Source organism: Peromyscus leucopus, chromosome 1 (assembly GCF_004664715.2).
Source record: "Peromyscus leucopus breed LL Stock chromosome 1, UCI_PerLeu_2.1, whole genome shotgun sequence".
NCBI lineage: Eukaryota > Metazoa > Chordata > Mammalia > Rodentia > Cricetidae > Peromyscus > Peromyscus leucopus.
Window position 1 is genome coordinate 50,454,877 of NC_051063.1, and position 25,025 is coordinate 50,479,901.

A 25,025-nucleotide genomic window follows, 5' to 3' on the forward strand; every position below is an offset into this window, starting at 1 on the left:
GGGACTCCAGCCTCCTCGTCAGTCCGGGTGCAGACCACCGTGCAGCTGACTCTAACAGCTTCTACATGGTCTGCCTGCCTGTCCAGTCATGCTCCCCCTAATCCTTCTCCAGGAGCCCAAGTGATCTATTTAAATGCTGGAGCTGATCACGCCCGCCTCCTTTCAAGCCCGTAATGCTTTGCTTCGCCTCAGGATAAACTCTGAACCCCTGAGCACTGCTCTAAGCCCCAGCCCTTCTCCCCTTCCCAGCTGCAGCCTCACCTGTTTCATTCCTGCCAAACACTCTCCCACCTCCAAGCTTTGGCCTCAAATAGCCCCCTCCCTTGTCTCCTAGTTAGCCGATCTGTCCAGGTGCCACTTGGACGCCATCTCTTCTGCTCCTACTCCAGCCCTGAGGTTAAACTAGGATTCATACATCCCCTAGGAGTGTTCTAGATTTAAACTTCTCTCTTGCCACTTTGTCTTCCAAGTGTCTGTTTACATATAATTTCTCCAGACAATAAGCTCCTTGAAGGCTAAAACTTTTTTTATTTATCATCCCTTCTCTAACCCCAACCAGGGATGCCCGAGACACTCAATTGCTTCTGAATGGTGAATGACAAGATGACAGGTACGCACCAAGGAATTTGCTAATACTGACCCACCCAACCCAGTAAAAGCCCTGCCTCCGAGTCTCCGGACAGCATCCTCGCGGACAACAGGTGGAGTCTTCAGTTACAGTGCCTCATGCTACTCTACTCATTTCCTGTGTGCAGTTAGATTCCCTCATGGGGTAACTATCCTGGTCAGTCCCTGCTTACTCCTCGGAGGTCTCGGGTAAGTCATAGCCTCCCTGAGCCCGTCAGTCAATCAGAGGCGATCTCTGCATTGCCTGCTCCGCTCCTTTGTCAGAACTGAATGTAGAGACCGTATATCCCAAGTATCTTGTAAAATGTGCGAGCAGGCTGTTGACTCTCCACAGTAAAACACATGCCTGGCACTCACGAGGCCCTGGGCTCAATCCCCAGGATCATAAGACAAACATTACAAGTCAAATGAAGTCTTGTACTCCAATCTGTGGGACTTGCAGTTTCAGTGAATAATTTTAATTCCGCAACTGCACAAATAAGTGCCACACGTAAACTTCACTGCTCAGGCAGAACCTAGAACTGGACCAAGAGATGAGCAACTCTGTGCCCAGCTGATTAACGGAAAGGGCACTGGTGGGATGAGGAGCACCTGCTGTGTCCCTGCGTCTGGGAGGCGCCTTAAGTTGACTATTTAGACAAGGGAAGCCGGGTCTTACACGCCTGAACCATCTCAAGTCAGCAGACATACGCAGCCCTTCCAAGTCAGGAACGGCTGACAGATTGCATGCCATGCCCCCCTTGACAAGACAAACCCAACACAACATTTCAAGACTTTTTTCTTTTTAATTAGGAACCAGGGGAATGTGCTGCTTATCCCTCTGCAACGGTCTGGAGCAGGTCACCAGGTCCAGGATGCAGGTCACCAGAGGTACTGCGGTGGGCTTTGCCGAACTCGCTGAGGACCCAGGAGGACAGACAGTGGTGGCAACAGACGTCGGCAAGAACTAGTGTTAGCCAACTAGAGCCTGGAGCGAGCTCTCTCCCTTTCGTCCAACTCCACTCGCGACTGGATGGGCCGTGAGCAGAGAATGCGCTGGAGGGCAGGATGCAGCAGTGCCGTCGGAGCCTGGTCCACTGTGTCCTTCCTCACTTGGCGGCCCTCCACTCGTCCTGCCGCTTTGTGATTAGGTATTTGAAGAATTCATACACAGACCACGCAATGGCCGTGGAGGGGATCTGGTAAATGACTCTGGCCTGCACCCCTCGGAAGTAGGCAGTCAGCCCGCCTACTTGATAAACCGTCCTGAAGGCACTAGCCATGCCTGTGATGTGCCCTGTAATGTTTGAGTTCAAAGCCAGGGGTTCCTGGGTGTTGAGCAGTGTTTTGCAGACGTCCAGTGGGGTTGTAGCGGCGGCAGCTACGGCTCCTGCGCAGGCTCCGGAGAGCACGTGGGAGCTGGGGTTGTACCGTCTCTGGGGGTTAAAGTGCTCTTGCAGGAACTCGTAGGTCATGAAGTGGATGGCTTGGAAGGGGACATTCATGGTCAGCTGGGTGGTGTAGCTGCGGTAAAAGGCCCCAGCCCCTTCATTTTGCCACACTGCCCGTACACAGTCTGTCACCCGGTGGTACGGTGAGTTGTACATCTGCATCCTCTGCTTGACCACTGGACATGCCATCGAGGAGCAAGAGGAGGAGAGTGGAACAGCAGCCGGCCAGTGACACAGAGTATCCCCATCCAGGGTTCCAAGACGGCAGGTCAGAGCCAATGGGATGGAAGGAGAAAAAGATGAGTAAGATCCCTGTTAAGAGTTTGTGTTTCTCTTATTTTAGGGGAAGGGTAGCCAGAGGGTTAGTATGAAGAAAAAAAAAAAAAAAAAGAGCCTGTTCCCAGTAGGATTTCTTTAAAGCCAGGCAATTAATACTTAGTGTATCTACAGTTTAGTAACCCCAGAGAGTCTCTGGGAAATTAAGATCTGGCCTGTCTATTATTATTATTTTAACCTTTCCCATAACAGATGACTCAGTGGAAGTGAACACAGTAATGAACTGAGTAGCAATTCCATTCCTCGGATATGAACTCTTAAAATTGAGAAGGGAGGAAAAATAAATGCTACCAAGAAGAAACTACAACCCTTATTCAAAAAGTGTAGGCTTCAGTTCCTAAAGTTTCCCGTCCCATTAGGCAGACACCATGGCTTAAGTTCTGTGCAGCTCTAGCTGACGTTAGCCCTCTCTTTAGCCCCACGTGGAGAAACTGAACTGGAGGAATGTGGCAGCTACATTGGCCCCTCACATTTGGTGATCACCTCAATTCTCACAGAATGTTTTTGGAGAATTTCTCCCCACTTAGAAAGCTAATACCCTAGTAGCAAAGAAAGGGTTAAACTACACAATTTAATCTTTCACTTTTGTTTACATTCCAGTAAGAAATGCAATACTTTAACTTTTAAAATGTTAACATCCACCTTGAGAAACACAAAATAATTTTATACAAATTAGAGATCAAATATACTACAAAGGGGACTTCTAGGGAAGCCCAGGACTCGGCCAACAGAGCCATCACTTTTTCTGGGAATGCCTCAAAGATAAATTAAATCCCAGACTCTGCTGCTTCAATAAGTCCTCTCAAGCACCAAACATATGGAGGGAGCGCCCTCTAGTGGTAGACCAAGATAAATGGGAGGATTCCCCACAAAAACTGTGCTCTGGTTTTCTTTGCAAGGTAGAACTAGAACCAAGGCACAAAGCTGTAGCTGCCCAGAACGGTTAAAGAATCTTTACCTTCCGCTGGATTCATGGCTGCATCATGAAGTAATGTTGCCACACATCCGGCTGCACCTGCAAATGAGAAAACAACTGCCACATGTAAGGCCAAGAGGGTGAGCATGTCACTGAGGCCCCAGGTAAGAGTGAGTGGCTGTGACAGAGTGAGGAAAGGCATGGTAAGAGGCAGTCCAAGAGGTGGCTTCAGAACCCACTGCTCCTGAGCTCCGGCTCCCAGAAAGGAAGACACACCCCCAACTTAAAAAGGCCGTCACTGCACATTCTACATCTGATAGGAAGGCCCAAAAGGGGCAAAGAAAATATGGCAAACATCTATCCTGAGAATAAAAGCAGCCGTGCCCTGGCAGGAAGCAGATACACTTCTGGCAAGGCATGCCACACAGCAATGGCCACCACTGCAGGGAGAATGAAGCCAGGTAGATGGAGCCTCGGTCTAACCTGCTTCCTATCCTGGGGCCTGGAAAACTCCTTCTCCTTTGGTCCTGACCCACTATGCCCTGCTCTCCACACTCAACGTGGCTTTCCATCTTCAAACCCTGGGTTGCTATTTTTTTCCTTTATTTCCACCCAACCTGTAAAGCATCTGGATTCTCCAAACAGTCCCTTGACCCCACCCCCATTCACTTGTCAGGGCTGTCATGTCCTCATCAACACCAACTGCCTCTGATGACATGGGATCCTGAAAAGGTGAGGTGAAGAGCTGGGGCTCCATTAAGTCTTCCTCGAGTGGTTGGGTCACCTCCAACCCTGCCTTGAGACGCAGGCTACCACCCAACTACCAAGAAACACATAGTGGGGGTCTGAGTGTGTCTCCACATTACCAGGCATTAGAAGCTGATGCCAGGGAGATGAGAGGAAAGTCAGGCTGGTAGGGAAGGGAGAATACTGTGACCTTTGTTGAGGTGCCCCAAAGGAGGAGTGGGGTTGAAGCAGCCCGCTGTCCGAGCACATGAGGTTTGGAAGTCCCTCCCCTATAATCTGGCCTACCCCAGCCCAAAGCTGCAGCTCCAAACCATGCTGAGACTGGGAAGCACTGGCAGCAGCAAAGCCCAGAGAGTTGGGGAAGTGGGGGACCAGCACAGGAAGGCTCAATACCATTGGCAATATGGCTATTGCCCCCTGGATGGATTACATCACTCAATGTCTTTTTTAACTTTTCGTAGCAGGCAAAATAGAGGGCGTGGGCAGGCCCCGCGCCTGTTGCTGTGACATTCAGCCCCCGCATGGGCCTCCACAGGCCCTCTGTTCTTATAATTCTCCAGAGGGCCTCCAACACGTTTCGATAGCGGGCGGCTGGGTCAGGCTGTAGACTCTGCATCCGGGTCTGAAATTACAGCAAAAAAGGCAAAGTCAGAGATTCCAACTTCTCGTCCGCCCCATCACACAGGCCCTGGGCACCAGACAAGCCTGTGGGAGTGATCCTTCGTATCCAGCTTTTACTTCTTCCCAAATCTATGACTCATCTTTCCAAGCCTTGGACCTTTTTTCATCTAGTCCTCCACAGCCAAAAAGCAGAACACCCTTGAGAACATCCTTTAAGAACACTGCCTCTTGGCAACATCCTCCAACTCCAAATGATCCACTATCTCAGCAATAAATACCAAGCGTGAGATCCAGGGTTGCTTTTTCACCTTAACAAAGTTTGGAGATCAGGGCTGGACAGATGGTGCAGTAGTTAAGAGCGTGCATTACTCTTGCAGAGGGCCTGAGTTCAGTTCCTGCGCTGGGTGGTTTAAATGCCTGCAATTCCAGCTCCAGGGGATCCAACACTCTTCTCTGGCCTCTCTGGTTACTTGCACTCACATGCACATACCCCTAATACAGGCGCACACACATAATGAAAAATAAAAATAAACCTTTAAGTTCAAATATTTACTGTCTAGAGCGCCCTCGGTGCTTTCTTTCTAAAGGTAAGCCCTGGCCCTACTTCCTGACCACATAATACCCTGACTAAACCAAGGGTGGCTCACCTTTTGACATCTTTTCAGAGCATTTGGCTTTGGCAGCTGGGTCTGCATGTTAAAGTCTTGATAGAAATAGCATTCCCAACAGATGCTGCTCCTAGGAGAAAAGCCTGGCCCCAAACTGTGGAGATGAGGAATCCAAACTAACCTTTCAAACTCAAGGACCACTCAGACTTATCTAAGTGGACTGGATTCTCAAAATGGCCTTGGCAAAGAAAGCCAGTCTCTATGAAATAGAACCTTCAAAGATTAATGACTGGCAGCAGAGTGTGGGTGGTAGACACTTGGAGAACAGCCACAAAGTTCACAGAAAGAGTCGAGTCACTGGCCACCAACCCTGACAACCTGAGTTTGATCCTTGAAATCCACATGGGGAAAGGAGAACTGATTCCTACAAGCGGTCCTCTGACCTCCACTGCCCTTTCAGAGGACCTGAATTCAGTTCCCAGTTACCCATGTTGGGGGGTTCATAACTGTAACTCCAGCTCTAGGGAATCCAATGCCTGTCTTCTAGAATCCATGTGTACATACTCTCCCCCGACACAAACACATATTAGATACAATTTTTGAAGTAGTAAGATAAATCTTTACAAGAAAATTGGAAATCCACCTTATCAGACCTTCTCTGAAGTATGTCTTTCCACAAAAATCTTAATATATTTCAAAGCTAAGGCAGCATGGAGCAGCAGTTTAGAAGCAAAGCCCGGCTACTGGTCCACAGGGGCCTATAGGGTTTGTTTGCTGAGTGGATGAATGAGTCTTTTGTCACACGCACGTCTACACCAGTTCAGAAAATAACACGCACAGCCACGGGGAGTCAATGGGGGCAACTGATGACCAGTGACATTTAAACTCCTGCTTCATATCAATCACTAGATTCAGTTTAGGTTTAAAAGCCTGAATCCTCCTGGTTCAAGTTAGGCAACTGGGATCCAAGAATAAGGCCTTTTCTCAAGAGCATGGACGAACTAACCAGATGAACAGGTCCTGGTTAGCCGCAAGCGATCCACATTCCTCTGGGGTTATTCTCTCCTGCCTGCTACTAAGAAAACGCGGCATGCTTAAACGTTAATTACCAGCCTTTCAATCAGAAATATCACATATCACTGTATCACAATGGACATTTGGTTTCCAGTTCTCAAAAGCACCCAAATACACAGTGTGCTTTACTTAAAGGGTGTGATTTTAATCTGGACCTGGTGGCTTAACAACACACACTTCCGAGAGTCTGTCTGAAACCAGTCTTCTACAGAAGGATTCAGAAACCACAGCGCTCTGCTGGAGTCAAGGGCACATTTGGCAACCAGTGATGAAAGATTCTGGCCTCAGAGAACTCTTCATCCCCAAGAGGAAACTGGACTATGCGGAAGTTACTCCCCGCATTTTACAAACATCTAAATCTAATTCAATGACAGTGCATACCTATGTAGAGACCCCAGGCCCCAGGCCCCAGGCAGAAAATATGCCGATATTTTTGAGCCAATAAATCTTTCTGCAGAATGATGAAATCTCTAAGAACATATGAAAAGCTGTAGTATGAAGAAACAAATACCATTACCTAACACTGAAGAAAAGCTACGTAAGTCTTGTGGTACACACCTTTAATCCCAACACTCGGGAGGCAAAGGCAGGTGGATCTCTGTGAGTTTGAGGTCAGCCTGGTCTACAGAGTGAGTTCCAGGACAGCCAGGACTACACAGAGAAACCCTGTCTCAAAAAAAAAAAAAAAAAAAAAAAGGTGGGGGGTTAGGTGCTTTGGTGAGGTCTGAGTCAGGAAGCCTAGACTGAGAGTCAGCTCTGGCAGACATGCTCAATCTTAGCTACGTCACTCAACTTCTCGAATTGTGAACCTCATGCAGGGCTAGAAAGACGGCCCAGCGGTTAATAGCGCTTGTTCTTGCAGAGGGAATGGGTTCAATTCCCAGCACCAACATGGCAGCTCACAACCATACGTTACTCCAGTCCCAGGGACTCCGATGCCCTTCTCATCTCCATGCACACCAGGCATTCACGGGGTGCTCAGACATATATGCAGGTAAAACACCCATACACGTAAAATAAAACAATCTAAAAAATAATCACAGAAAAAGAAAATCACCATGCTATGTCGATTAAAAGAAACAAAGCATGTAAAAACCATAATTTGCAAAGTACTATAAATGTAAGGGTTTTGACTATTAAAACATAATTCCAAATGTTCATATCCAAGAATTGACAGGTCATGGCAGCATGGTATACATCACTCACATGGGCAACTCTTCAGTCCTTAGCCACTAATGAATCCAGTTTAATTCTAAAGGTGTGTTTACTGAGGTTTTTCTGATCTATAGTAATTTATATGGCACATTCAGATGTCACTCTCAAGGTTATACACTCACAGGTGAACTCTGTCATTCTTTAGCTGGCTTGGCTCTTGAAACCTGATTTTGGGAAGCTATAAGGAAAGTTGATGAGTCACAGACTGAATTCAAATCACGACTGCCACTTAGACTCTGTGACCTTTGACAAGTTACCTAACTGCTCTCCAAGCCTTTCTTCACCTGTGAAATAATGAGCCGTGTTAAGTACTTTACACAGTGCTGGGAAGGGAAGAACATCTGGCATTCACTGATTACTTAGTTATCGTTATGAGGTGTGAGAAAACAAAGTACAAGTCAGAGACAACATTTCCTAACCTTTCACTGGTGGATGTTCAGAGATAACCCTTTACACCCGAAGTTCAAGAAAGGTTTCTCTCTGCTCCTTCCTTCTGCAAAGCACTTCGGGATACCTGCTTTGCCGCTGCAGAGCCCCACAGTCCTTTGCGCGGGGGAAGCAGCCAGTAGACTCTGAGAAGGGTTCTGCTGCTTTGGGTTTCAGAGCCTGTCCCTACAGATAAAGTCTGCCGCTTGCCTCTGAGGCCCAGAAAAGGAAACTGCGATTTATCTGGATTTCCAAAGCTCCCTATTATGATCATTATGATCTTGGAAATAGCAGGCTGGATAACCATGGCCTAGCAAGGCTATGCTGACTTCCCATGGTCCTTCCCAAGGATATTTTAAGTCAACTTGACCCTGATTAAGTGGCTAGGGAGACACAGGCCTGCATGCCAAGAGATAACGTCAGCATTCATTTGCAAGCACTGTGGTGTCTCTTCAGCTCCAACACTGACACCTGTCTCCAGGCTAGTCTTAGGGTCTGGTTGGGCGGCTTTTCCTCTTCACCACCCTTGGAAAAGCCGCCAGGGTACAAATGAACCAGGAAGCCCTTTCTAAGAGAAGGGATTTGAGTTTCATTCATGCCTGCACAAAAACATTAAACGGTGGGACACTAACTCATACCAGGCTACCTTCTCATTATCAAATTCCCAGCATTAAGAGCAAGGAGAAATGATTCTTCTAAGATAAACCTTTGCATTTTTGAAGACTCTTAGGCATTTGTCCTTCAAATCAAATAACCAATTCTTTAGTGTAGGGTTTAGAGGTAAGTTTGCAATACTGTACTGTCAATTCTTTAAAAATGCAAATCCTAAGATATATTCAGGTGATGAGGAACTATTAACCAAAATAGTTAACCTTGGTAGGCTAGACAGAGCTTCCTGCCTATGCAGCACACCTTTGGGACGCCCTTCTGTGTCCCCTCAATTTACAGGCCTTAGAAGTCACTCGGGGTTTGGTTTGCCAGCCCCTCCCTGTGTTCGGAGAGCAGGCAGTATGGCCCAGTTTGATGTGCCATATTTGACTCTCGGTGGTCTCTGTTGACTGAGTCTTGTCAAAGGACAAAGATGTGCCCCCATTAAGGATATTCTAGAGTTATTTCTTTTGTTTGTTTGTTTTTCTGTAACAGGGTTTCTCTCTGTAGCCTTGGCTGTCCTGGAACTCACTCTGTAGACTTAGGCTGGCCTCAAACTCACGAGATCCTTCTGCTTCTGCTTCCCGAGTGCTGGGATTAAAGGAGTTGGTCACAGCAGCCAGCTCTAGAAGCATGTCTAACAAAGAAATTTACAAAAATGTTTACAAGCCAATGTTTACTCTCTACAGTATTACAGAGTAAGGAACTAGTGTCCCAACACCTTGTAACACAATACAACCGTCAAACTGAGGTGGCAGTAGCGTTTCTCCTTCTCTTTCTGTGTGGCACCCGTACATGTTTAAGTGGGTATGTGTACCTTTGTGTATGTGGGGTGAGGGGCACAGACCCATCTTGGTGTCTTCCTTAACCACTTTCCACCTTGTTTATTTATTGAGGTGGTCCTACTACATAAACCAGGCTGGCCTCAAACACACAGATCTGACTCCTCTGCCTCCTAAATGCTGGGATTAGACAGGGGCCACCATACCAAGCCACCTTATTATCTTTTGAGACAGGATCTCTTACAGCCTGGAACTCATGGATTTAGCTACATGGGCTACCTGGTGAGCTCCAAGGATCTGCCTGTCTCTACTTTCCCAACACTGGGGTTATGGATGTGCACCACCATACCCAGATGAGTATGTGGGTGCAGCAGGCTAACAGAGCCATCTCCCCAATCCCAGTAGGAACATTTTTAAGTTGGTCATATTATCACAATGTATTTTCCATCCCATTAAATCATTTTTATGGCTTTCTCTGATCTGTTTTCCATCTGATACTTGTCCAAAATATAGCACCCTAGACTCTGTGCTGTACTTGCAGTTAAGAGGGAGACGTTGCGGGTCAGTGGTGGTGCACACCTTTGATCCCGGCGCTCGAGAGGCGAGGCAGGCAGATCTCTGAGTTAGAGGCCAACCTGGTCTACAGATTCAGGACAGGCTCCAAAGCTTCACAGAATAACCCTGTCTTGAAAAACCAGAGGGGGGGAGGTTTACTCTGCAGCTAGATCTTACTAGTTTTTGGATATGTTAGTAAAATGTTATTAACTTATGACATCCAACCTAAAGTCTATTTCCTAGAAGTCTGAATCACTGTAATATATTCATTTTATAATTATTATTTCATTAGTTATTTCTCTCACACAGGCTTTATTATTTCTTTTAAGGGAAGACCCAGCAAGTTGTCTGGCAAAAGTTCCTACCCAAAGAACAAGCCATGAGTCCAGTTCACGGTCTAATTCTCTGTTGACAAAGACATTTAAAATGCTAATGCTCACCTCAGGTGCACTGGACCACGTTTTTCAGTGGGGTATGGCTCTAGTTAGGAGTTATCCTACAATGTGCTGAGACACACTGGCCAACTCCACATCATTCACAAAGCGTCAGGAGCGCTTTCACATTTCCTCACCACAACTCAATGCCATTCACAAAGTGTCAGGAGCACTTGCCTTATTTCCTCATCCACTTTACTAGTGAAATTGTAAAATAGTACTGAAACCAGAAGCAAGCAGAAGAAACTGATTTTTCCAGGGCCGAAGTCAATGCTCTCCTCATGTGAGAAAACACACGTCAGGAGCTGACAGGGTATTGCCTGTACTAACTGGTGTCAAGAAAACACCGTTCTTACCAGTTATTTCAACAACCCCCTCGAAGTTACTTCCCCTTCAGTTTAGACTTCACCTTTAGCAGCTGGTGCCTCTACTAAAGCACAACAGTGAGGAAAAATACGTTTCCATCTTTACTCAGGCTGCTTCTGACCTGGATGTCCACCACCATCCTGCTTGGTTGTGGATGCAGTTGGTTTTACGTTCAACGCTGACCATACTCTGATAATCTCATTCTATTTCTTCCACGTTTACATCTACTTGCTAATATTATCACACTTTTCCCTTTTTGTCAAATTCAGGTGCCCAAAGAAAGAGACTGTTAGTTTCAGCTCTGTTGTGTAGGGGCTGATTCGGTCACACAGTCTTAACCCCAGCACAATTTTTACGGTCAGGAAATAGATGGGCTATCAGTCAGTCTTGCTTCACAGAGAAACCGAAACCTTTTCCTTAACATGCCCTTTCCCATATCCACCCCAGCCTGGAGCTCTTATTTTTGACTGAACAAATGATTTTAAACCACTCACGGGTTAAGACTGAATACGTACTTTTATCTAGCTGAGAGATCCCAGATTCCGGTTCCTGCCCAGTCACTTTTAAGGGGAGACGCAGCAAGGAGCTTGTAAAAGCACCGACCCGAAGCACATCTCAAGCCAAGCCATCAGATCGAGTTCACGATCTGACTTCATGCCGGCTGGCTTTACCTTAATCGAGTTGTAGACTTACCTGTGCTTCGGGATCCCCCATCCCACCCCATTCCTGCTCAGTCCCAGGCGGTATCAGGTCTCTGGCTGACAAGATTTTTGCTCCGAGTCTCGATTCAGATCTCACTGACCGTTAGAAATAAGTCCTGGTTCCTGACTGAGCTCAACTCCCAGCCAGGACTTTGCTTGCACGGAGTATCGGTTCAAATCGTGCGTAGAGGTAGAAGCCAGGAAGGAACCCATCGGCTCCGGGTCTCAGTCGGGATTCTGGCTCTAAACAGGGCTCAGGGTCGGGTCAGCCCCAGGTCGGGTTCGCAGCCCCCGGTCCAGGTCTCACCTTGACGCAGTCGACCGGGTACATCACGCAATGCTCCAGGATCCCTGCCACGGCGCCCGCCACCATGTGCGTGGTGACAGTGGCTCCAGCCGGCAGCGCCTCGTATTCCGGGCCGGAGTCTGGATCCTGCCGTACTGGGGGCTGACAGGCCCCCGCCTCCCCGCCGCCGGCCCCCCGGCCCACGCCCCGCTGCAGCCACCCGTCCAGCAGCGCCGACTCCCCGGGGCTCCGCCCGGGCCCAGCAGCTGGTCCTCCCGCCACACCGCCTGCACTTCGCCCCTCCAACTCCATCCACTCGGGCCAGCCGCGGCGCCCAGCCGCGCCACAGCCGCCGCCGCTACTGCCGCCGCCCCCCGGCCCCGTTGCGTCCGCCTCAGGCGCGGCCCAGAGAGCCCGGGGCCTCCGGCTCCCGCTTGGCCCCGCGGGCACGCCCCCCAGACAGCCATTGGTGCAGGCCTTAACGTGTCCCCACCCCCATTTTACGGAGCGAAATTCTATCTGTGGTATTCGCCAGACAGCTTGTCACTCCTCACGCAAGTCCCACCCCTTCCCCTTTGATCTTGGAAGCTTCTTGTTTATTGGCCACTGATTGGCGGACTTGGGCAATCGGCCCGCCCCTGGCGTCTCGGGGGCGGGAGAAACGTACAGCTGAACTTTGATAGGCTCAACCGCTCCGGCTACTTTGGCGGCGGCCATTGGCCCGGGCTACTCCGTTCTTCCATTGGCTGCGGAGAGAAGCGCCGGGAGGACAGGGACCGGCTCCCGGCTGCAGCCGGGCTCCGCGGGACGGCGTGCGTGGCTGCCCGGATTGCCGGGGAGAGGGGGCGGCGCCAGGCCTTCAAGGTCAAACCGCTGTCGGTTGCCGTTAGGACTCGTGCTCCGGCGTGCACCGAGTGCCGGGTAGCACGGCTCCCACTGTTCCCGCGGGATCTCAGGCGGGGGCGGAGTCGGCCGGGACCCTGCGTCCCCTGGCACGGCCCGACCCGCCGCTAGGGGAGGGCGGCGGCGAGCCTGCGGGCGCTCCGGAGTGGTGGATGCGCCGGGAGGCGTCCGTCGCTCGCCCAGGACCTCCCACCCAAAGCCGCCTCGTGAATCCTGCAGTGGGTGGGCTCTGCGCTGGGAATGGAGATGGCGAAATGGGGCGGGGTGAGTCAGAGGCGACGACAGGTGGTCAGGGGCTTGGAGCAGCATCCCAAGAGCGGCGGTGCAACTCCAGATGCTTCCAAGTTCAGCTTGTCCCGACTTTTAGAATATGGAGCATCTTCTCCCCGAGCCGACCCGCCGACGAACCCCACTGGCCGTGGTGACTGTCTTGTGATACGAGTCTGCTGAGCTGGATCTTGAGAATCGCTCCCTCGGGACCACCACAGGGCCACCACGTTGAGCAGAAGCAGGCACTGGAGCGACTCTAGAGCCTCCGCCTTTACTGAGGAGCGCGGGCTCCTTGGCTGGTGCTGTCGGCTTCCTCAGGTTCCCCTTCCCCGCGGCTTGTTTGCACACGCTTCCCCAGTTTCCAACCCTGCCTTTGCAGCCTATTTTAATGAGATGATGACGCAATTGCAAACTTTTCCATCTTTTCATAGCGTTTCCTTAGGATGGTAGGAGGGTTTCCCATTTCCTCTCTAAAACTTAACCCTTCTGTGAGTCTCAACTCATTTTTGGCAGTGGTTACTAACATTTGGATCGTAATCTTTTAGAAAATAAAAGTCCCCATCCCCAGCCACACATAAAATTGCATTTCATTTCGTATTTCAGCGAGATTTCCCTACAGCTTGTTCAGTCTTTTCTGTTGTCCCTTACATTTCTCTTGAGAGAGATGAAAAGGTCTCACAAAAGGATCCCTCAATCCTGTTAGACTATCACTTATTTCTTGTCAGATTGCTCCAATGATGATTAATACCTACTGTGTCCCCTCCTTATGCTCTACTATTTACTTATTTTATGATCTTTCCAAATTCAGTGGCTTCTCATGGTGAGGGACAACACTTGTCCTCCATTGACCTACACCTCACTAAAACATACTCCTCCCCCAAGAAGACTCCAATGGCACCTTTTAGATTTAGAAGTCTCTTTCACTGCTCTGGCTACTAAAGATGAACATTACTGCAGATTCAATGTTTCTTAATGGTCTTTAATACATGGTAGAATTTTGCCATTCCAAACCTGTTTTCCTCCCAGAAGCCTTCTGTTTTCCTGTCACATGCTTATTTTGTTTTTGTGGTACTGGAGAGCATTCTAGGGAAGTGCTCTACATTTCCAGCCCCTTACTGCAGTGTGGCTGAGTGGTTCTATCAGCATGGCCAGGCAAGGCCTTTGAGACAACGCGATGAGTTCTGAGTGGCAAGCAGAGGTCAGTGATGACAGATTTGGAAAAGAGCATTGTAGAAGAAGAACAGGCACGATTACCCTCATGTGAGAACAGGTTAAAGAAAAGGCTTGTTTATTACCCAATTGGGTTTAATCTGGGTATTTGTTACACAGCTGAATTACATATGGACATATATGCATGTCCCAAGAATACATTTTCTCTCCCCCCCCCTTTTAAAATCAAAATATTCATTCTTGAAAGTCCAAAATTTAGCGCGCACACACACACCCAAGCTGGCATTGTACCTGGCATATCAGTGGAGAATAAAAAGACTGATGACTGTCAGAACGATAAGACTTCTCTAAGTGATGGTCTGACCATGGGAACTGTGGCAGTCAACCAAGTGGATGAGGTGATTGTTTTCGATCTGAAACTGTAGAGGAAGACTTCCTGAAGCATATGTGGGAAAGAGTTTCAGGAGAATCTGTCTGCTGTTCTTCTCTTCGTGGACTTTTTCCTAAAACTTCATGGAGGAGCTGGAGAGATGGCTCAGTGGTTAAGAATGCTTGTGGCAGCCAGGGGTGGTGGCGCAGGCCTCTAATCTCAGCACTCTGGAGGCAGAGGCAGGTGGATCTCAGCCAAGGCTACACAGAGAAACTGTCTCAAAAAACCAAAACCAAAACAAAGCCAAACAAAAACATTTGTTGCAGAGGACTGGGTTCACTAACCAGCGTCCTTATGGTGGTTCTCAGCCTTCGGTAATCCCAGTTCCAGGGGATCCAATACCCTTTTCTGACTTCCTTGAACAGTAAGCATGCATGTGGTTCACATACATACATATAATATGAGTAAGTCTAATTAAACAACCAGCCTTTGCCTGGAAAAGCAGTTCTGAAGCAAGGCAGTTCTTTCTCTTGTTTCTCAATCAGTTTTTTTACCTTTACAAAAGAAAGGGGTGACCTCACCCATCCTTCACCTTGCTGGTTCACTTCCAGGCATATAAAAACTTCCCACTTGTCAAGGGATCCTAATGTTGGCAAGTTTACCTCCTTTACTCACATTTGTAGACTTCATGTCTTTCCTGGTTTAAATATATTCCTGCTAAGAACATATGTCCTCTGTGTGTGTGTGTGTGTGTGTGTGTGTGTGTGTGTGTGTGTGTGTGTGTTACAGTGGAGCAGTGGGTTTTAAGTCTTATGTCACCTACCCCCCCACTGCTTCCAAAGGATATGCTTCTGTATTCCCTGAGATCAAAGCCAAAAAAAAAAAAAAATGCAATATGAAACATGGTGGTAATGTCTAATTTCATTCAGGTAAGAGCTGTGTCTTACCTATTTATTCTGGGATAGGATATTAGAGATTTATACTTTTCATTTTTGTGCTGGGAGCTAAGAATGTGCTGCAAAGGCAGTGCCCTGCTACTCGAATAAATAAAAAGCTAATGATACTTTGGGGAATGGCTCTAGTCGGTCTTAATTTTATATTTTGTGTTATTTCTATGATTCCAACCCCCTCCCCAATAGATAGTATTGGGGATGGAACCTGGAGCTTCATACACACAAGACAAATGCTGTACCACTGAACTATAACCCCAGCTTCATTATGGTATTTCTAGAAGTCTGGAGAAAGTATATTCTTACACATTTTCACAAGTGAACATTATGACTTCAATAAAAGATGTAGGGGCTGGAGAGAAGGCTCAGTGGTTAAGAGCTCTGGCTGCTCTTCCGAGGACCTGGGTTCAATTCCCAGCACCCACGTAGTGACTTACAACCATCTATAATGCCAGTCCTAGGAGAGCCAATCCCCATTCTGGCTTCGATGGACACCAGAATGCATGTGGTACACAAACATGCATGCAGGCAAAGCATTAACACACATTAAATTAAAAAAAAAAAACCAAAGTGAACTTGTGTCTTATGTTGTTTAATATCTAAGTAGTGACAACATTTTTATTTCCCTTTGTCGAAAGATTATGTGCCACTTTATACCCACTACAGTGGCTTTAATAAAAATACAACCACCAAGCCATGGCATAAATCTGTATTCCTAGCACTTAGGAGGCCAAGGCAGGAGGATCTCCAGTTTCAGGCCAACCTGAACCCACATAGATTCGGTCTCCAAAACCAAACAGAAAACCTTACTCATGGCTGAAAAACAACAACCATTGTTGAGGGTGTGGAGAAAAGGAAATGTTCACCCAGTTGATGATGGGAATGTGCATGCCACTGTTTCAGTTTGGCGAGTCCTCAAAAGTTCAAGCTGGAGCTGGTGAGATGCTCCGAGAGTAAAGGCACTTGCTGCTCAAGCCTGACCGCCTGAATTTTATCCTGGAAGCCCTGCTGATGGAATGAGAGAGCCGGCTCCTGAGTTCTCCCCTGACCTTCATACACAGTTAAGGAACTGCTGTGTGACCAGCAATTTCTCTCCTAGGTACAGTTCCAGAAGAAAAGGAGGAGATAAGTGCCCATGGGTTAATAGTGGACCTTTCCACAGCAGGCAAAAGGCAGAAACATTGCAAATGTCCATCAGTAGTAGAACAGGTAAAGTCTGTGGCTATGCAGTATATAAACACAGTAACTACCATTTAGTTAGCTTTGAAAGGAACCCGGTACCTACTGATACCTGCTCTATTGTGAATGAACCTTGAAAACTTTGTTTAATGAAGGAAGGCAGAAGCACGTGGAATTCCACTAATGCGAAATGTTTGGAGTAGGCAGCTATATCTCGGCCTCAAACAAACTGAGGAAAACCCTTCCCCCCCCCAACTAAGCTGGAACAGAAAGAAAATTCGGCATGGAAAATGTTCTTTTTTTGTTTCTCATAAATTTTACTGCCACCCTCTTTGCTCACATTTCTAATATCTGCATTGCATTGACAGAATGTTATAAATTCTGTAAATAAGTCTCCCCAAACAATTGCAGGATTTTGTAAGTCCTAACAGTCCTACAAGTCCTTTTGGCTGTTCATGTCTACAAAGCAGATGAACGGTGTTTTTGGTTTTGTGGTGCTGGAGATTGAAGCTAGAGCTCCATGCATTTAGATAAGTTCTCTCAGCGTGAGCCTCTCCCCTCCTCAAGCCCGTCTTGTAGTCAAGGCAGGCTTTGAATTTGGGATCCTCCTGCTGCAGTGCCCCAAGTAGTGTGGTTATAGGGCTGTGGGACCAGGCCTGGCCATTCCGTAGTTTCTTACACAGTATGAACACAGCCTACTTCCTCTCTAGATCAACTTTGTAACAAACTGACAGCTGAATTAGAATGAGGAAGGAAGGAAGAGAGAAGGAAGGAAGAGCTTTATCCAACTCACTGCATCCTGGTTTCATCTTGACTCGCCAGCAGGAAATGAGAGCAAGGAAGACAGCACAAGTCTCTTCTAGACCTCAGCTTCACTTTCTTCTTCGGCAACATGGTGATAATTAGAATGACAGCGGTACTTGCTGTGTGACTAAACTTCCCCGGGAAGATGCAACACACAGATCTACTGATCCCAGATAAGGAGCCCATGACAGATCAAAGCACAGATAACACCAAAGTCCAACTTGGTGAACCATGAGTTTTAATTGAGATTACTTACTGGAATATGGATGAGAGGTTATCTACAGGAGCAGAAATGACTCAAAGACAGCTGCGTCACCAAAGTCACCCCAGCATGGGTGACAGCTCACGAAGCTGGGAACCTGGAGCACAGTGAGCCGGCAGGCAGGTCAACAGGTTAGATGGTGTACTTTGCAGATGCCACATTTGGTCTAATCGTCTTCCAGGCAGCTCAGAGGGTTTCTGCTCTTCCAGACAGCTGGTGGTCTCAGAGTCTAAGAAAGTTGTCTAAGACTCTTCTTTGCAGCTCGGCGTCACTTAGGCTGGGAGGCACTCTCTCCGCTTTTCTTGTTTACTCTGTCATGGAGGGGCCTAGTGAATCTGGTCAGTTTTAGGGACTTCCTGAAGCTTTTTTTTTTTTTTTTTTGAGTTGTTTACCTTTCTGCTTAAAGAGCTTTAGGAGCTTTCTGCAGGCTAGAATGTTCCAATACTCAGAGGAAACTGTTACACAACAGGTATTATGATTGAGAGTTAAATTAGAAAAAGAATGTTAGCCTGAGTTGGGGGCCCACGCCTTTAATGCCAGTACTTGGGAGGCAGAGGCAGGAGAATCTGTGAGTTCAAGGCCAGCTTGGTTTATAAAGTGAGTTCTAGAGTGGCCAGGGCTACACAGAAAAATCCTGTCTTGAAAAAACAACTGGGTGGTGGTGACGCATGCCTTTAATCTGAGAACTTGAGGGGCAGAGCCAGGTGGATCTCTGTAAATTCAAGGCCAGCCTGGTCTACAGAGCAAGATCCAGGACAGGCACCAAAACTACATGGAAAAACCCTGTCTGGTGGAGGGGGAGGGCAGGAAAGAAAAAAAAAAAAAACAACAAACAAGAAAAAGAATGTTACATGCTTAGTACTCTATTAGGCATAAAGTCAGAGCTCAACAAATGTTGGTTGCTATTAATACTGTTACTAGCTTCATGAGGTGGCTCACACCTTTTCAATCCCAGCACACAAGAGGCAGAAGCAGGAGGATCTCTGAGTTCAAGGCTGGCCTTGTCTACAGAGCAAGTTGTGGGACAGCCAAGGCTACACAGAGAAACCCTGTCTCAAAAAACAAAACAAAAATGCTAGTGTTAATATTATTCACTTTTCCTCTATAAATGTTTGTCAATCATTGCTGAAATCCATGCCATCATATTATCCCCTCCCAAGCAACTAACTAAAATGACCAAGTCATACTGTCCTGTGTTTGTTGTCCTGTTTTTTGTTTGTGTGTGTGTGTGTTTTCTGTCCTTTGTTTGTTGTCCTGTTTTTTGTTTGTGTTTGTGTGTGTGTGTGTATGTGTGTGTGTGTGTGTGTGTGTGTTTTCTGTCAATTTGGGAGGAAGGTGTCTCAATTGAGGAACTGTCCAGCTCAGATTGGGCCTGTGGCTATGTCTGTTGCGAATTGTCTTGATTTTTGATTGATGTGGGGAAGTCCAACCCAAAGTGGGCAGCACCATCGCTAGGCAAACGAGCCTAGACTCTTCAAGAAAGCTGGATGACAGCCATTAAGTGGCCTGCTGTGGAATGGTTTTTCTGTATGCTGTGAATAGGTGTTGCTATGATTGGCCTGTGGTGAGTCAGGTTATAGCCAAGCAGGAAATCCAGGAGAGAGACAGGAAGAAGAAAGGCAGAGGAGGAAGAAACAACATGCCAGCAGACCAGTAACACCACAGCCACGTGGCAACTCACAGATTAATAGGAATGTGTTGAATTAAGTTGAAATAGTTAACATAAGCTGACCCACAGGCTGTATAGTGTAATTAATATAAGCCTCTGGGTGATGATTTTATAAGTGGCTGCGGGACTGTGGGTGACAGAGGTTTGACCTGACTGTAGGGCCCGGCAGGACAGGAGAAACTTCGAGCTTCAGTGGCCTTCCTCTGAGGTTTCTGTTTCAGTTCCTGCTTGAATTCCTGCCCTGACTTCTCTCTGTGATGGACCGTGACCTGAAAGTATAAGCCAAATGAACTCCTTCCTTCCCAAGCTTTTTTTTCCCAGTGTTTTATCAAAGCAACAGAATGCATATCAGGACACTTGTTTGTGCAATCAGCTTGTTGCTAGATTACAGAAGTAAATTTGACATAATCTCACAAATAACCTTTTTCTTCTCACAACAGCATCAGTGAACTCCAGGGCCAGGTCATATGTGCTCTTAATCATTGTATGAACTTACCTTTCATGAAGACTAGCTAAAACCCTTACGCACAATGGTTAGCATTAGGACACTGTCTTCAGCTGTGCATAGTAGTCACTTGCTTGTAAGCTGAGCACTTGGAAGGATTAGAAGTTGAAGGTCAATCCTCAGCTACATAGTAGTTTAAAGCTAAGCTGGCCTGTATGAGTAGAGCTTATCTCAATTAAAAAAAAAAAAAAAAAGCTCTCTTGAGTGTTACCAAATAAAGTAATGGTCTGTTGTCCTTGACATACAAAGAACATAGGCTATCAGCAGGGATGAGGTTTGGATGGGCTGTGGGTATTTTTTTTTTTTTTGCGAGTTTTTTTTTTTTTTATGCTTTGTGATATAAATATGAGACACATTATCAAAGCAACCAAACATGGTTCTGGAGTCAGCAAACATCAACATAATAGCTTCATCATTAATAAATGACTTAGGGCAGCATATGTGGGCCTCGAACCCACAGACATCCTGAGCTATCTGCATGTGGCTGTTCTCTATGTTGCATTTTTATAGACTCCATTCATTCATTCATTCATTCATTCATATCCCCCCCTTTGGCTCTCCCTCTCCCCCTCCCCAGCTGATGGACAAACCCAGTGCCATGCACACGCTAGGCAAGCACTATACTACTGAGCCCCCGCCCTGCTTACATTTTTATTGCAGCCACATCTATGCTTCTACTTATCCAATGTCCTCTTTCTTTTAATTCTTTTTTCTCTTTGTGTACCCTGTGTGTCCTGGAGCTAGCTTTGTTGACCAGGCTAGCCTTGAACTCATAGAGATCGACCTGTCTCTGCCTTCCAAGTGCTGGGATTAAAGGCATGCTCCTCCACCATCTGGCTCTTTTAATTCTTTTAATTAGTCAACTCTTGACCTGTTAAACTTCCTTGTTTTTACAGCTTACCCATTACAAACTAGCACCTACAGGGCAGATATTCTAGGTGCAATAGTGTAAATTTATAATTTTTGCACTTTGGAGGCTGAGGTAGAGGATCTGAGTTCAAGGGCAGCCTAAACTAATAACAAGAGCCTTTGGGGGTGAGTGGATCAGGGTGGTGGTGGTAGTAGTGGAGAGGAGAAATTTAGACTTCTACATCATCAACTACCTCAGAAGAGGTGAAACAGGAAGTTATCCCCATAGTTACAAACTCTCCAAAACTGCTCTTGGATTTGATTGGCTCAGCTCAGGAGTTATCTGTTGGACTTCAGGTATGAATGCACTCAGGCCTGCCCTAAGTGGCCGAGAAAGATGAAGGGAGGCAGAGGGGCCAGGGAGGAGGCTTGAGCAGCAATCTGGTGAAAAACAGACATTCATACACTACACAACAATGATAATACCTATTATGAAGGGATTACAAGGTATACCCAACATATACATTTATTTTAAGCCTGTGTGGTTGTATATTGGTTATCTGCTGTTCAGTGATAACTTACCACACACTTTAGTGGCTTAAAACAATAAACATTTATTATCTCTGTGGCTGGGGAATCTGATACAGTTGGCTGGGACTGCAGATACCTGAAGGCTATCCAGGATGGCAAATGTACCTTTCCAGTGGCTGCCTCCCCTGACTGGCCAGCTGATGGTGGTTATTGGAAGGTGGCCTCAGTTCCTTTCCACACTGGCCTCTCCAGAGGGCTTCTTAAGTGTCTTTGTAACATAGTAGTGCATGGTACCACATTCTTGGCAAATTACTGTATCATCCTCAGTTACATGGTAAGTTCCAGGCCAACCTGGACTACATCACCATTGAATATTATCAAACATGTAGGTCCCTGTTAGTTTTAGTTGATGCTAACAAGGACCTGGGAGTTTTCATACAACATTTCTATTCTGTTATTCCCAGGCTTGTGCTGCAGCAGCACCAGGTGTCTTAGCCTTAAGGTTATGATCAAAGATTGGGTCTCACTAGCTGAGGCTGGTCTCAAAGTCACTGTGTACCCCAGGCTGGCCTTAAACTCTTGTTACTACTATTTCTGCTTCCCAAGAGCTAGGATTATAGGTGTATTCCAAAATGTCTGATTTATCATATTTTTTGAACTACAGCCATTCTAGATGATATATATTATGGTAATATTTCATTGTAGTTTTAGTTTGAATTTTATCAATGATTAATGTTGAAATTGACTTCTTGTGTTTATTTGCTGTGGTGAGTCTTGTCTAGTGTGGTGTTTGAGTATTTTTCATTTATATTTGGGAACTTTTTTCTTTAGTTTTAAGAATTCTTTTTTATATCTCTATACAAGTCCTTTATTAAATACATGATTTACAAATATCTCCCCTGCAGTGTGTGACTTATATTTTATTTTCCTAATAAACATTTTAAAGAGTAGGCCTTATTTTTAATAAAGACTGTAGTGGTTTGAATAGGTATGGACCCCATAGACTCATGTGTTTGAATGCTTCGACCATAGGGAGTGGCACTATTAGGAGGTGTGGCCTTGTTGGAAGAAGTGTGTCACTGTGGAGGTGGGTTTTGAAGTCTCATATGTGCTCAAGCTATTGTGGCACACAGTCTCCTTCTGGTGCCTACAGGTCAAGATGTAGAACTCTCAGCTCCTTCTCCAGCACCATGTCTATCTACATGCTTCCATGTTTCCTGCCATGATGATAATGAACTAAACCTCTGAAACTGTAGGCCAGCCCCAATTAAATGTCTTCCTTTATAAGAGTTGCTGTGGCACACATCTTTAATCCCAGCACTTGGGAGGCAGAGCCAGGCAGATCTCTGTGAGTTCGAGCCCAGCCTGGTCTACAGAGCAAGATCCAAGACAGGCACCAAAACTACACAGAGAAACCCTGTCTTGAAAAACCAAAAAGAGAAAAGAGGGGAAAAAAAGAGTTGCTGTGGTCATGGTATCTCTTCACAGCAACAGAAATCTTAACTAAGACAAAGACCACATCTTAAAGTCTCTGTTGTTAGCCGGGCGTTGGTGGCACACACCTTTAGTCCCAGCACTCGGGAGGCAGAGCCAGGCGGATCTCTGTGAGTTCGAGGCCAGCCTGGTCTCCAAAGCGAGTTCCAGGAATGGCACAAAACTGCACAGAGAAACCCTGTCTCGAAAAACCAAAAAAAAAAAAAAAAAAGTCTCTGTTGTGGAACTTGCTTTTATTGTCAAGTGTTAAGGAATTTTCCAGGCCCAAGGCCACTATGTAATGAGTCTTTCTGTCTACCACCAGCCAGCTCTCAAATAATGACATGGAGACTTCTTATTAATTATGAAAGCTCAGCCTGTAGCTTAGGCTTGTTCCTAACTAGTTCTTATAACTTCAATTAACCCTTTACATTAATTTACATTCTGTCATTGTGGCATTACCTCTTGTTTACCTTGCACTTCCAGTTTCCTCTGTGTCTCCTGACTTCTCCTGCATGCCTAGATTCCTCCCTTTCTTCCTTTCTCTCCCTGGAAATCCCACCTATACCTCCTGCCTAGCTATTGGCCGTTCAGCTTTTTATTACACCAATCACAGAAGTACACCTTCACACAGAGTACAACTATCCCACAACATTACTAAGGTATTCTCATTTTTTTCTCTTACAAGTGTTAGAGTTTTACCCATTGTATCTAATACTTCAAATTAGGTTTTATGTATACGGTATATGTAATGGTGGCTATTCTTGCTTGTCAACTTGACTACATCTGGAATTAAAACCCGAGTGACTGCATATACCTGTGAGAGATTTTCTTTATTACGTCATTTGAAGTGGGAAGACCCACCTTTAATCCAGATCTTTTGAGGTGGGAAGTGTTTGGTTGGAACCTCCAGCTTGCTCCTGCATGGTCTGAGAAGCCCCATCTCTGTCTCTCCAACCCCACCCTGTCAAAGTATCTCCAACAAAGAGAAGGCACCAAAAAGCCCAGTTCTTTGTTCTTGGCGGCTACAGCAGCTCCTCTCCTGAAGTTGCCAGCAGCCCAAGTCCCCACCTAAAGCGTTCAGTTTTTTTTTTTTTACCATACTTGGGCACAAACCCAGCTTGTGGTGGACACATCATCACTCCTCACCTACAGGGTATATAATCTCCCTGCTTTAATTCAAGAGCATAACTTTTTCTGCCTCAGTCTCTGGGACTGGAGAACTCACCCTGGAGTTGCTTTGCTCAAATAAACCTGTTCTTTTACTTTTTCAGTTCACCATGATCTGGCTTACTGTGTCAGTGGAGAAACTTATTATAAGGCTACAGAAAACTTCCTAGAAAGATCCACCTTTAATCTGGGCCACACTCTCTGCTGGCAGACTATTTAAAGAACATGGAAGGAGGAAGATCGCTCTTGTTGCCTGCTTGCTACCAAGTCCACTCCTTCACTGGCAATAGAGCCGACTTCTTCAGGATTCCAGCATATACTGAAGACCAGCTGAGACTTCCAGACCCATGGAGTAAACAACTACTTTGGACCTTCTGTTGGTAGACAACCATTGTTGGACTAGCTGAACCACAGCCTGTAAGTCCGTCTAATAAATTCCTTTCATATATATGGATGTTAAGTGTTCATTGTATCAGTTCTGTTCCCCTGGCTAGGGTCTTTTTTTTGTTTTGTTTTTGTTTTTTAATTGTTGTCAGCTGTCAGTGTTTGGTTTGTTCTTTCAGTTTGGGGGACAAGGTCTTGCTATATAACCTTGGTTGACGTCAAACCTTCCATTTGCCTGCCCTAGTTTCACAAGGGCTAGGAATACAGATGCACATCACTGCTGTGGGATAGTTGCACACTGTGTGAAGATGTATTGCTGTGATTGGTGTAATAAAAAGCTGAACGGCCAATAGCTAGGCAGGAGGTATAGGTGGAACTTTTGGACAGAGAGAGAACTCCGAGAAGAAGAAAGGTGAAGTCTCCAGCCAGACATGGAGAGGAAATGGGAGCTGCAAGATGGAAGAGAGGTAACGCCACATGGCAGAACGTAGATTAATATGAATGGGTTAATTTAGGTTATAAGAGCTAGTTGAGACAAGCCTAAGCTAAAGGCCAAGCTTTCATAATTATTAAGTCTCTGTGTCATTATTTGCGGGCTGGCAGTCTCAACAAAAAAGTACTACTATTCATCACCATGTCTGCTTTTATCAGTGTTTTTATTTAACAATATTTCTTTGAGATCTTCTTCTATATGTACACAATGAGCTTTCTTTTTCATTTTTTTAAATTTTATTTTATTTTATTTTATTTTACAATATAATTTA

General features: G+C 46.2%; 1 protein-coding gene across 6 annotated transcripts; it reads right to left on the reverse strand.

The window, feature by feature from the left end:
• Positions 1-1,392: 1,392 nt before the first annotated feature.
• Slc25a28 (solute carrier family 25 member 28) lies at positions 1,393-12,200 on the reverse strand. 6 transcript variants are annotated; one of them, XM_028888809.2, is made up of 4 exons: positions 11,794-12,200; positions 4,342-4,678; positions 3,352-3,408; positions 1,393-2,233 (listed from the first exon to the last, which is right to left on the reverse strand). In XM_028888809.2, the coding sequence occupies exons 1-4, from the start codon at positions 12,082-12,084 to the stop codon at positions 1,716-1,718; spliced, it is 1,203 nt and encodes a 400-aa protein (XP_028744642.1). In that variant the 5' UTR covers positions 12,085-12,200; the 3' UTR covers positions 1,393-1,715. The 6 variants fall into 6 exon arrangements, with proteins under 6 accessions (XP_028744642.1, XP_028744643.1, XP_028744644.1 ...); XM_028888810.2 differs by having other exon boundaries at positions 4,450-4,678; positions 11,794-12,198; XM_028888811.2 differs by lacking the exon at positions 11,794-12,200 and adding an exon at positions 11,479-11,775.
• Between the last annotated feature and the right edge of the window lie 12,825 nt (positions 12,201-25,025).

Excerpts from the sequence above, each read along its gene's own strand:
- Slc25a28 (XM_028888809.2), bottom strand. The coding sequence starts at position 12,084 with ATGGAGTTGGAGGGGCGAAGTGCAGGCGGTGTGGCGGGAGGACCAGCT. Across the intron at positions 4,679-11,793 it reads ACCCGGTCGACTGCGTCAAG|ACCCGGATGCAGAGTCTACA; the intron begins GTGAGACCTGGA and ends CTGTAATTTCAG. Across the intron at positions 3,409-4,341 it reads AGCTGCAGCTTTGGGCTGGG|GTGCAGCCGGATGTGTGGCA; the intron begins GTAGGCCAGATT and ends TCTCATTTGCAG.